Below are 12,988 nucleotides of genomic sequence, written 5' to 3' on the forward strand. Positions count from 1 at the left end.
CGGATAAGTTCAAAAACAAAGTATCTATTGTCGCTTAAAGCTATAAATAACTCTTCCATTCCATCAGCATCTGTTCTTTTATGTCATTCTTCATGAAACTGTTTGCTTGCAACTGGTCACGCTTTTTACATTTCCCCCTTTTTTCTTTGGTCAAATTCGCTTGAAGCTTTCTACAATTCCATAGTATACAAAGAAAGTTTTCGGTATTTCTTTTGCTATTGTTTTATTTACTTTCTGTTCAACTTTTTTTTCTTTATTGTTTTCGTTCTTCCACATAACTAAAAGCTTCAACAGCTATAAATTCAACTTCCCAACTCAAAGCTCAACACAACCTATTGCTATTGTTCACTTCTTAGTTTTATTTTTAAAGGTACTACATGAAAGTTATACTATTTCCCATTATAGCTTTCCTCTAGAATGGCTTTTCTCTTATCCTTACAGTGGTCTCACATTTGAGGTACACCGCATATTGTTCCACGTTCTCTAATGGTCTGGAAATAAACTGACGAAATGTTTTTATTCTCTTGTAAAGAGAAAAATGATAGCTATTTCTGATTTTTTTTTCTTCAAAATGTTATAAAAAACGCTTTATTTGATACAATTTAGAAAGGATACATTTACTCTATACTGAGAATAAAACTATGGTCAAAACTACCAGAAAATTGTAAAATTGACTGTGCGTATTTCTGCCTCTAGGCTCGGTAGTTTTTACCGAAGCGTTTTGGCAATGATTTTGGTAAAATTAACAATAAAATATAATTTTAAAACATGTGATAAAATTTGGTAAATGCAGTAAAATTTAATGAGTACTTCGTGATACCTTAGAGCACGGTATAAAATCTATTGTAAGACTTTGTTAAATTAATTCGGTTAAATTTATTTCCCCTTTTGCAGAGTAATAAGAACTAGAATTTTGAAAACCAGAATTTCCGGTAAGCAGTTACAATATGAAGGAAAACAATACCGAATAAATCGTTTGAATACCATTTTTTTTCGTATTATTTAACGCAATCAGGTTTTTTTACTCAAATTGCCATTACCATTCAGTACGGTAATTTTTACAGATTTCTTTTCTTCGTGTATACTGTGATGCTTATTAATCGTTATGAAACATTTAATCATTTCATATTATAAATTTAATTCTTTTGGAAAAAACAATAGATAAATTCTTTGTCTCTAGTTAAAAGTTGTGAAGGCTTATTGGTAGAACGAAATATGTAATTCAGAAATTAATGTTAGCACATTGTTTTTTTTTTAAGTTAAGAACAATTAAGAGAATAAAAAGCAGTTTTAACACCGTATTTGCTAATGTGTAATTTTCTTAATTTTTTTTTACAAATTTAATTAAAACAATAGAATTTGCTGTAATGTAAGTCGTAGGTGAGTAAAAAACAGTACTATGAAAATCGTAGAAGTAATATTGAAGTAACAAACTACAATATTTAATTTCTAATGCAGTCCAGTTTCCAATGTTCAATATTTTCTAATCTGTGGTCTTCAAATTTGCTGATCAGATTTCTTTTTAATGCCCCTGTAAGCAGAAAAATTATAGCTATTTTTAGTTTTTCGAGATTATATTATACTATCATTTAAACTTTATACAATTTAGATAAAAGACATTTATTCTTCCTCTATTGTGAATTGAAGAAATGGATCCCTTGTTTTTTTAATATTTTCTGGGGATAACATCTATTGCTTACAATAGAACATTGCAATATACGCTCTCCTACGTGAAATACTTCTGTATAAAACATTCATCAATAAATAACAAAAAATATAATTTAGTAATATAGTATTAGTACATAATTTTAAAAATAATATTAAACTTGGTAAATGTAAAATTTGACTGTAATGGTACTTTAGAGCAGGACATAAAAATCACTAACTTGGTTATATTTTCTTTTTAGTTTTGTATTTTTTATTAAATGTGTGGAATTAAGAACTGTAATTTTGAAAACCAGAAATTCCGTCAAACAGGTATCATATGAATGAATTAAATACCGCATATGTGGGTTTTATTAAATAAAATTATGATTGTTTTACCCAGAAATGTCATTATCATACAGTATGGTAAATTTGCCAAAATTTTTGTCACGGCGTACTTGCTAATTTGGATAATAAGGACGGCAAATAGACAATACTGACCATAGCCAACTCCGTGAATTTGGTTCTAAAATTATTGAGCGTCAACATCCGTGAATACTGCGGCCGACAACTGACTGTTGCGGGAGAGGTTATTTTAATACCGTTTCTTTAACTCACTTAGCTGCTATTGTTCAGTTTTTAAAGATAGTCTATTTTGACTGAAAATTTACAATCGTTCTCATGAACGATGAATTTCTTGAAGTAATTACAATATAATTTTACTGAGTTCAAAATATTTCAAATCGTTACTTTTACTATGCATACACATACATTTTAAATTAAATATAACGCACTTGAAAAAGTATGAAGACTGTTTTCTTTACAAAAATTCTTACTTACATATGTTTCAGCAAGTAAACGTAAAGAAACAAGAATAGTACCGCAAAAAAAAGAAATCAGATACAAAAAAAAGAAGCAACGAATAAAAGAAATTACGATCAATAGTTATAAAATATTTTTCTAATCATCAAATGAATTTTATTGGCTACGAAAAGAACCTGGCAACCTTAATTAGAATTAAATTTGCAATTTTTGTAATACTATCCTCAGTTTTCAATAACGTTATTTTTAAAATTTTCACAAGTGCAAATGAAGTTATTTTACTGTTCCGATTTCTTTGAATATGGATTTAAGGAATCGATCACTAGACGGTTGATCATAATTACAACAATGAAAAAAAGACTGTAAACAATATTTTTGACATAAATTCTGACAAAATAAAATGTACTATATATTTTTATAAATAAATGAAAATCATTCCAGACATCTTTGAGGAATCTAAAAACAAATTTGAGAATTGTCTACTGATAAAATCTATATTAAATGCAATATTATTTGCACGTGTCTAGATAAATGAAGAGCATTTATTGATTCTGAATAAATGTAATTACAATGCATAAAATATTCAAAGAATGGAAACTAGTTTTGTTTTGGAATGTATACCTGAGCTGTATTCCTGAATTGAATCCCTGGCTATAATAATTTTTTAAGCCATACGTATTTTACTCTCAGAATAATCCGCTTTATATTTCTCAGAAATTTAGAAAATATTCTCGATCCTCAATAGAGAATATTCTTTTTTCTGGAATGGAACAGTGAGCAGTGTTTTTAAAGCATTTAAACATTTTTAACGTAAAATATCATTGTAAAAAGTACATAAAATAAAATCGAACCATAAAAAATATATCATATCTAAGAACACAATCAAAAATTACGTAAAAAAACATAATTTTAATTTTTTAAATTCAAAAGAAATATAATAATAATAATAATAATAACTACGGTATTTTGGAGAAATTGAAAGTTTTATTTCTTTCATATTAGGAGGAATTTAAAATAATTATAATAGCATACATTTGTAATTGTATACATTTAAACCATATCTGAGGAAATTAAATCATTTCTTGAGAAATGTCTGCAGCGAAAATCTATATTGAAATCAAATATATTTGTACATATTTAAATAACAGAAACACATTTCTTGATTGTGAATAAATAAATGCAATAACAAATGTATGAAATATTTAGAGAAAAAAAAATTGAAACTAATATTGTTTCGTAATGTATACCTGAGCTGAATTTCTGATTTGAAAACCTGGCCCTAATAATTTTTCCAATCCCATGTAATTTATTCTTAGAATAATATTCCACTTTATTTTTCTCAGAAAATTACTGAATATTCCCTATCCCAAATCAATTCAGTCTCAATCTAACATGTGAGAAAAATACAGGGGAAGAAGGGAAATTAATAACACTTGCATAGCGGAATGCAAAAGCGAAATTGCATGAATTGTCATTACCCATGGCAATCGACCAAGGATTTGCACAAAGAATCGGAAACAATCCTCTCGTGGCGAAATTACTCCCGCAAAGTGTTTCTTTGACAAATCTCCGAAAGCCGTTATTTTTAATAATAAAACAGGATTCGCCCAAAGGCTTTGCCAAATATATTACTGGCAAAAGTTTCTCATTGGCGAAATCTTTGTATGCCAAAAGGGACCGACTACATGTATTGAAGTGTCTGAGAAATCTTATAATCCGAAAATTGTTTGGCTGCCTTTGTTAGACAGGAGAATCAGATAAGTTCCCTTTCATTTGTTAGCGAGTTCTGCCTAAATGCGTAGTTTGTCGGCACGTAAATCTTCAGAAGGGAGAATACCGCATAGAATGGGAGAAGGCCGCGGATTTAATTCGCGTGACTAAAGTTAAAGGAGCTTTATTCAAACGAAAAGCTATAAATTATGTCTTGTATTATGATTAATTAAATAATTCTTCACAGATATGTTGTAGAATTGGGAAACATCTTAATTCAGGAGTTGAGCTTTGATTTCTAAAAATAGAAAGAGAAGCTCCATTTTATAAATTAAATGTGAATTATTTTCTCAATATAGATGCTTAATTTTGATTTATCGATCATTGTACACTTTATTTATTTCTCTGGGAATGGCACATGTCTGAAGAGTTCTGATAGAAATATCGGATAATGATTATAAAGAAGGAAAAATAAAATAATTAATTGCAGAATAAAACACAAGAACACATTATTTTAACATCTATACATTATTTTATTATAATAAAAAGTATCTAACATACTTAATATAATAACAATATTTTACTATTTAAGACTTAGTAGGAAGAAAAATCAATTATTATTAAATATAAAACTGCACGAAGTTGCAAACAATTGAATTAATTCAATTGTAACTTCTGATAAGATTTTTTTCTTTATAGTAATGTTTGATTATCATTGTTGCGAGGCCATTTCCTAGTAATGTGTGTGTAATGTAGTATTTGTGTGTGTGTTAAGTTATTGTTAAAGAAAATAATTTTTAGTCAATATGAAAATTAATATGTTGCCACTATTCCAAGTTTTTTTCAATAAAAAGGAGATCTGTGCTTAGGCTTTAAGAACTTTCGCATTTCTAAAGGGAAAAAAATGCGTGTTGTCCTTAGCAATAAAATGAAAATTACATTTTACTTTTCGATAAAAATACACAAATACATTAAATAAACTATAATAAATGAATAAAATTAAAAAAATATATAAAGATTAATGTAAAATTAAAATTAAAAAATAAATAAAAAATAAGAATTATAAATTAAGAATAAAAATTAAAGATAATAATTGTATTTTAACTTGAACCTTCATTACATAACGAATTTAGAATTGCCCATCATTAACATGTATTATTATTTTCACACAGATTAAACCTTGTTTCAGTAACAATTGAATCATGTAGTCTTACATTCGAATTAAGAATAATTAATTTTCTCGATAATGAGATTCAGCTTGCTGCTATAGTAAAATTACAGCAAATTTGAGCATTAGTATAGTTCAACATACTCTAAAATTTCATAACGTTGAGAGGATAGTATATCTCTACTTTAGAATTGCGAATGTAAGAAAAGTAATAAACATTTTATGCATTCAAAAGTATTTCTTAACGTACCTTCTGAGACTTACTGTCCCCAAAAGATTTTAATGAATTAGATGGACAATTTAATGAGAACCAGAAAATGGAAAGAAAAAAAAAACTAATTGCATGATTAAACCAAAAAACTAAACTGAACATACTGAAAAAAAAACACTGTTCTGTGAGAGTTTTTTTCTTTTTTTTTACTGAAAAACACTTAAAATAAACCAATGAAATGTAAATTCAATCATGACTTTATTCGAATTCCACAATTTCAATTTTGCAAACTGATGAAAATTAGAGGGATGGCCGTTCACTCTTAACCTGCAAATAAAAGAGCAATAATGATTTTCCTTCATAGTAATTTCACTGTTACCTAACTATCCAATAATGGTTTCCCTTTTCTTGTATAATTATTTAAATTAAATGCATTTAAATAATTACTACAATCGCCAGTATGTAATACTGATTCGATCTAATTATTTATTAAATCAACTCTTAACTGAGGTAGATTTCACATGATTCGATAAAATTATATATTATTAGAGTACATAGGAAGACTACTAATTGCTTTAATAAAATTCCCTACGTTCTAATGTTCATATTAAAATATTTTAAAGCAAATTCTCAGCAATTGATAACTCCATGTAATTCTTCTCTTTAAATTAATATTATTAAAAAAGAACTTGTTAAATTTCTATAAAAAAGGTCATACTTTTAGATTAATTCTGCTTTAGCTTTTAGGTAAGTTAGATTTTACTTGATAATTTAACACTTGGTTACAATTGTTTCGAGGGCGGGATAGCTTCGATGATAGGGCGTTGGCCCCATGTCTTAGAGGTCATGCGTTCGATCCTAGACGGCCAAAGACTCCCAGTGTAGTCAATGTTGATTGGTGCGCGTTGAATCTGTCGGGAAACAAAGTCTTCCAAGTTCTCATAACAAATTATTACATTTGGGGGGAGGGGGGTACTGAATTGGAGGTTTATCGTTTCGATCGCAAATTTCGACGAAAAACAGACGGGCAATGTAATTTTCATGAAATATCTGTAGCTTTCTTAGCAAATTTAATTGAAGATTTGAATTCCCCTTACTCGAATCAGTCAATATCAAATATTTGCACAAATGCAGTAAAAAATTTGTGCTTCAGTGCAATTTACCAATTTATATGAAAACAAGAAAAGCGTAATGTTTTCCTTAAAATTTTTCATGTTCTAATGGCTCACGAAATGAAACTGCAATTTATACGCTCAATATAAAAACGCGTTAAAACGAATTCTTATAATTTGATTACTCGTTAATCAGTTGCTTTAAATTAGTTTCCTTAAAAAATTCTACTAAAAAAAAACTATTAAATAACAGCAAAATTTTTTGTTTATATAAATATGTTTCCAAGCTTTTAAATTAGGTATATTATATATGAATCAATAATAAATAAATTTATTAAAATATGGGTGAAACCTAATGATTGTCTTTAAAAAAAGATTTCTATGGAAAGCAGAAAATAGTTTTTAAACGCTCAATATAAAAACGTGTTAAAACAAACTCTCATCACTTGATTACTCTATGCAATTAGATTTTTTAAGCAATGCCACTAAAAAGAACATGTTAAATAAGTGCAAAAAAAATTTTTTTTTGCTTCTTTGCTGAAAAATATTACTTTTATTTCGTGTATTATTCATTCCCTGAGCTCATGTTTTTACACTATTTTCATTTTTTTTAATCCTATCATTTTTCTTTTATCCATTTTTTCTATTTTTTATTTTAAACAAATTTACTTTTCTGGCCTCTGTATCCATAATGAGAGCCTAAGGATAAATTCATTAGGAGTCTTACATATACATTTTGTATTTTTTTTTCTCATCTGTATTCTCCAAAAGGGCCATCATCACATAAAATTCTTAAAGTATTTACGTGAAATTTAACACATCGTGACAAGTAATGGAAATGAGGGTTTCAAAATGGTAAATGAAACATCACCCTTGGGAAAATGTACATTTTTTCTCCGGGTTCGTGACGCAGTTTTTAATGATATCATTTTCTTTCAGTTTTGGAAAACAGAAAAGTATAATTGAGCCGCTTTAATCATATTATTTATTTCATACTCTCGGTTGATCATACTTTCAAGAGTAAAACATTGTGTGGAAGATTTATAAGATCAAATCTTTGTTTCTTTTCCTTAGCGGAATCATAATTCTGCAAATAAATTAAATCATCGCTCAATTGTCAGTCTTATCATCAGGATTACGTTAGAATTTCTTTTGAGATTTTTTTTAAAATAAATTAAACTGATAATGATTTTATGTGTTTTATTTTTTACTGAAAACTTATTTTATAAGTACCTATTAATCGTGCACAATTTTCGGAAAAGTATAACTGAGCTGCTTTATTCAGATTAATTATTTCATATCCTCGGTTGATCGTACTTTCAAGAGTAAAACATTGTGTGGAAGATTTATAAGATCAAATCCTTGTTTCTTTTCCTTAGCGGAATCATAATTCTGCAAATAAATTTAATCATCGCTCAATTGTCAGTCTTATCATCAGGATTACGTTAGAATTTGTTTTGAGATTTTTTTTAGAATAATTTAAACTGATAAAGATTTTATGGGATTTTTTATTTTTTTCTGAAAACTTATCTTGTAAGTACCTATTAATCGTGCACAATTTTCGGAAAAGTATAACTGAGCTGCTTTAATCAGATTACTTATTTCATGCCCACGGTTGATCTTACTTTCAAGAACTAAACATTGTGTAAAGATTTAAAAGATCAAATCTTTGTTTTTTTCTTAACAAAATTATAATTCTGCAAACAAATTAAAGATTACTTAATTGCTATTCTTATCTAATCTGTTTTGAGATTTTTTTTAAATGATTTAAACTGATAGATACCTAATGAGCTTTATTTCTTACTAAAAGCTCATTCATTTCACCAGTACCTATTAATCGCTTACAATTTTCAGAAAAGTATAACTCGGCAACTTTAATCAAATTATCTATTTCACGTTTTCAGTTTATCACACTGTAAAAAACACCCAATCGAATTACCACAAACTGATTTTACGGTAAAAGAACATGCATTGTTTACCATAAAATCCATTTTATTGGAACATGTCACGGACCAAAAAACCTGACATATCGTAAATCTTACCATACTTACCGAAAAATCACAGAATATCTCAAATTAAATTAATATTGCTAAATTAATATAATACTAACTGGAATGGTTACTGTAAAATCACTGAATCATTATAATTAAATAAATATTACGGTAAAAATTTTATTATAATATTTTAAGCCAAAATCGATTTTACGGATGATGCAACGAATTGCCGGTACCTTATACTATAATTTGATCTAGCATTTCTTGCAGGTTATGCATTTAAGAACAACTCACTGGATGAAGAGTTACATAATCTCACTATTAACTTTTTGTTACTAAAAAAATCGTGTTTCTGTAAAGAAAATTAGCTGATGTCTTAAAATTGTTATCATAAGGATAACAATTAATTTTCTTTAGATATTTTTAAGATTGCCTAAGGAAGATAATAGTTTCATTCGTTTTATTTTTCACTGAAGTGGCATGGATTGTATAAGTACTTTAGTAATCGTGTTCAATTTTCAGTTTATATTACGAACAGTTTATATTACTATATCAGTTTATATTACTTTAATATTACGAATATAAGTATTTTTGGCAAATTTCATTAATTTTATTTTAAAATCATTTCAGTAAATCTTTGATTGTGACGTTTAAATTAATTGTAGTTTTTAAACTGAAGCTAGATCAGTATGATCTAAGAACTGAAAGCGACCTTCAACGTGGGTTAGAATAAAAGCCTGTAGTGGAATTAATTAATGATACCTGTAGACATTATTTTATCAAATGTATTGATTTTTAATTTGGACCAAAAATCGTATGGCATCACTGCAATCTTCAGAAATACAAGAATTATAGCTTTTATTAATTAAATTGTAAATGTAATTGTTTAAATTAAGATGAAATATGCAATTTTAAGTAATAAATCAATTATTTGGTCATAAAGGTGCATTTTGCCATTATTGTTCTTTCTCAACACCTTTATTAAATTTTTTATTGTTTATTAATTCTGTTATTTTATCTCATAGGTAACACAGAAATTTATTTAAAATAAATATATATATAATAAACAAAAGAACAAAGAAAACAAGTTTATAGATACAAATTATCTCTCCTTTTTTACATTTTTTTCCTCTTAAAATTAAAATGTAGTTTTTATAATAAAGATTTTGCTTTTAGATCAAAATTAGTTTTAAAAAAACATATTAATCAAGAAATAATAAAAAAATACACATTTGTTGCTCGTAATTATCTTACAGGATGTGGATGACTGTATACTTTTACTACCCCATTCATTATATATTCAGATATTTATTTTTCTTAAATGTATTATGCATTAAATAAAAGTTACTTTTTAGTTACTTTAAAATAAGAGTTAAGTAGTAATATAAGTTACTTTTTGAACAAAATATTAAATGTAGATTTTCTTTTAAAAGAATATGCGACAAGAATTGAAATAAGGTTCGATTGATGTCCGGAATGATCTTTGAGAATAAATGCAGTACTTTTTTACTCATATGCTATTGTTTTTCATATATTTATTAAACTTCAATTGTATTTCAAATGTTTCTTTGAATCGAAAAAGCAAACTTAGATTTTATATTAAAAGCATTTGAGAAAAATGAATAAATAAATAAAATAAACAAAAACAAGATTGATTCTCAGAATTATCTTTGAGAATACGGACGGGTCTTCCACCGGTAGCAGGATGCAGCGGATGAATTTCATCAGGGACTTATTCTGTTGATAGACGTGCTACGGGATGACAGTAAAGAAAACAACATCAATTCTTGGAACCGCTGTCATTGCATTGTAGCTCTGCTTCTTCGCCCACTTAGAGGCAGAAGAACCACGTATACCACGTGACTCACTCACCACTTACTCCAATTATATCTAATAATTCATGAGTACCAAGTTTTGACGTCTTTTTCAGAAGGGTCCCCGTCATTCATAGTCTTTATTTGCGAGACTTTCGCAATGCGGCAGTAAAATCTTATTGTTCAATTTACTGGAAGTCTTTTATTTTGCGCTTCCCAGACAGTTTCGAGTCTCTTTTCCTTCTATTGTGGCTGGCTGTCAACATGACAGCATCGCGTTTCGCCACATCGATTCTGACGTATTTTCTAATAGTTTGTGCAGCCGCTGCCAGGAATAATACAACATCTTTTCGGAGGATCAGTAGAGGTAAGCAACAACCACATTGATTTTTCAGCCTTGTTTGTTTACGCAAATGTTTGACAGGCGTTTCAGAGAAAAGGGCTTTTTTTAAAAATTAGTTGTGGGACAGAATTGTATTACGCGTAGAATTGTTTTGACATGCTGTTTCGAAGAACTTTTTCGTATATTTTATTCTGGAAATATCTACTTATTTAAATTCTCTGATGAAATTCCAATTTTGTCGTCCTTGGTAAACTTTAAAAAAATTATTACTACTCACTATTAATGTGACAATTTAAAATGTAGATAAGCATTGAAACCTTTTAAAAGTAATTTAAAAAAAAAATTATTAAAAAAAACTGATAAAAAGATAAGTCTTCCAAAAAGAGGTGTATAACTATGTTTTTCTTTTCGGAATAACTTACGTCGAATGCTCATTTTAAACTAATAATTTGAATATTAAAAAAAAAATAATTTGTAGGATCAAAAAGTATTGTTTAATAATTAGTGATTTGTAGCAATCCAAATTGAAGCATAAATTTTTATGAAAAATGATTTTTAATCACATTTGAGTAATTGTTCTTAAACGTTGTAAGTTCGTTGCGAAATATATATGAAAATTCCAAATGAGTTTCCACGCGAGGCGTGCTCGACCCCAGTGGCCTAGAGGATTTTCTTTTTTTTCTCTCTCTCGGCTACTAGTTTTGTCTTTGATCTATATTTTTCCATTTTTTGTTAGCACCCTTTTTTATCTTTCAAAACACTTTTGTACTCATTCACGTCTGGCAAATCTTGAAAACGGGTGATTGATTTTAAGAGCTCGAAACGCGTCGACTGTTATTTCCAATTTGTGAATTTTTGAAGCAAATGAATTTTTTTTTATCAAGTGCTATATTACCATTTTAGTTTCTGGAGATTGTTTACTTAATTTGCACTTTAAATTTACATTTTAAACCACTTAAATTGTCTTCTGTTACATTGTAATACAGAGGGAAAAGCTGACAGTAGAGTTGATTGTTAAATGTTCTTGCTTCGCAAATTACTAAATTTTAGTCATACAAATATTGATACTTCCTCATAAGTGCATCCAATCCCAACAAAACTACTACTACCTATAACTTTATTTGTTCATTTTAATAAACTTAATATTTAAATAAATACTACCTTTAGTTTACTTAGTTTACAATACAGTCAAATTTACATTTTAAACCACTGAAATTGCCTTTTGTTATATTGTAATACAGAGGGAAAAGCTGACAGTAGAGATAAATGTTAAATGTCCTTGATTCGCAAATTACGAAATTTTAGTCATACAAACATTGATACTTCCCCATAAGTGCATCCTATCCTAACAATACTACTACTACCTATAACTCTTAATGTTTCTTTTAATGGACTTAATATTTTAACAAATACTACCTTTAGTTTACTTAGTTTACAATATAGTCAAATTTACTATTTAAACCACTAAAATTGCCTTTTGTTATATTGTAATATAGAGGAAAAAGTTGACAGTAGAGTTAAATGTTCTTGCTTCGCAAATTACTAAATTTTAGTCATACAAATATTGATAATTCCCCTTAAATTCATCCTATCCTATCAATACTACTACTACCTATAATTTTATATGTTTCTTTTAAAGAAATTAATATTTAAATAAACACTACCTTTAAACTCAATAAAAAAAGTTACTAGGAACATGGTAATATTGTAGAAGAAATACAGAGGGGAAAAAAGCAACTGCAAGTCAATTTACTTAAACAGGTCTGATTGTAAAGAAGAAATGTTTATTTAAAGCCGAAAAACGTAATTTGGTTTTACCATCGTAAAATAAACTGAATCATAAAAGAGTAAATTTAAAATAACTATGCATTAAAAAGCAACCAAAGTGATTGAAGCATTCGTACCTTGTCAAAACTTTATTTTCTTCTTAGAATACAGCTTAGATAATGAAAATTTTTATTACTGAATCGTATCAAAAAGTAGATCATTCAGGGAACCACGGAACCCATTTTCGCCAACTCAACAGAAATAATTTAATACAATAATCATGGTAACAGAAAGGAAAAATTTCTGGGACAACATTAGAATGTTCGATCCTCTTTTCAATGAGTAGATGGTTTATTGCTGTAAAATTAGAGGAAAAAGCCATAACAATTAAGCTTTATCTGGT

At 27.8% G+C, this 12,988-nt stretch overlaps 1 protein-coding gene across 5 annotated transcripts in view; it reads left to right on the forward strand.

The window, feature by feature from the left end:
• Positions 1-12,988, forward strand: part of LOC107456176 (nephrin) — a 168,010-nt gene that overhangs the window by 60,409 nt on the left and 94,613 nt on the right. For 3 of the 5 annotated variants that reach the window (XR_001585683.3, XM_016073960.4, XM_016073962.3), the window contains exon 1: positions 10,355-10,842. The exons of the other annotated variants lie outside the window; for them this stretch is intronic. Coding sequence is in view for 2 of the 3 variants with exons in the window: in XM_016073960.4 (XP_015929446.2) it covers positions 10,740-10,842 (103 nt within the window). In the remaining variant the exon portion in view is untranslated. Of the gene's footprint in view, positions 1-10,354; positions 10,843-12,988 lie in introns of those variants that run through there. 5 annotated transcript variants of the gene reach the window in all.

Source organism: Parasteatoda tepidariorum, chromosome 1, assembly GCF_043381705.1.
Source record: "Parasteatoda tepidariorum isolate YZ-2023 chromosome 1, CAS_Ptep_4.0, whole genome shotgun sequence".
Taxonomy (NCBI): domain Eukaryota; kingdom Metazoa; phylum Arthropoda; class Arachnida; order Araneae; family Theridiidae; genus Parasteatoda; species Parasteatoda tepidariorum.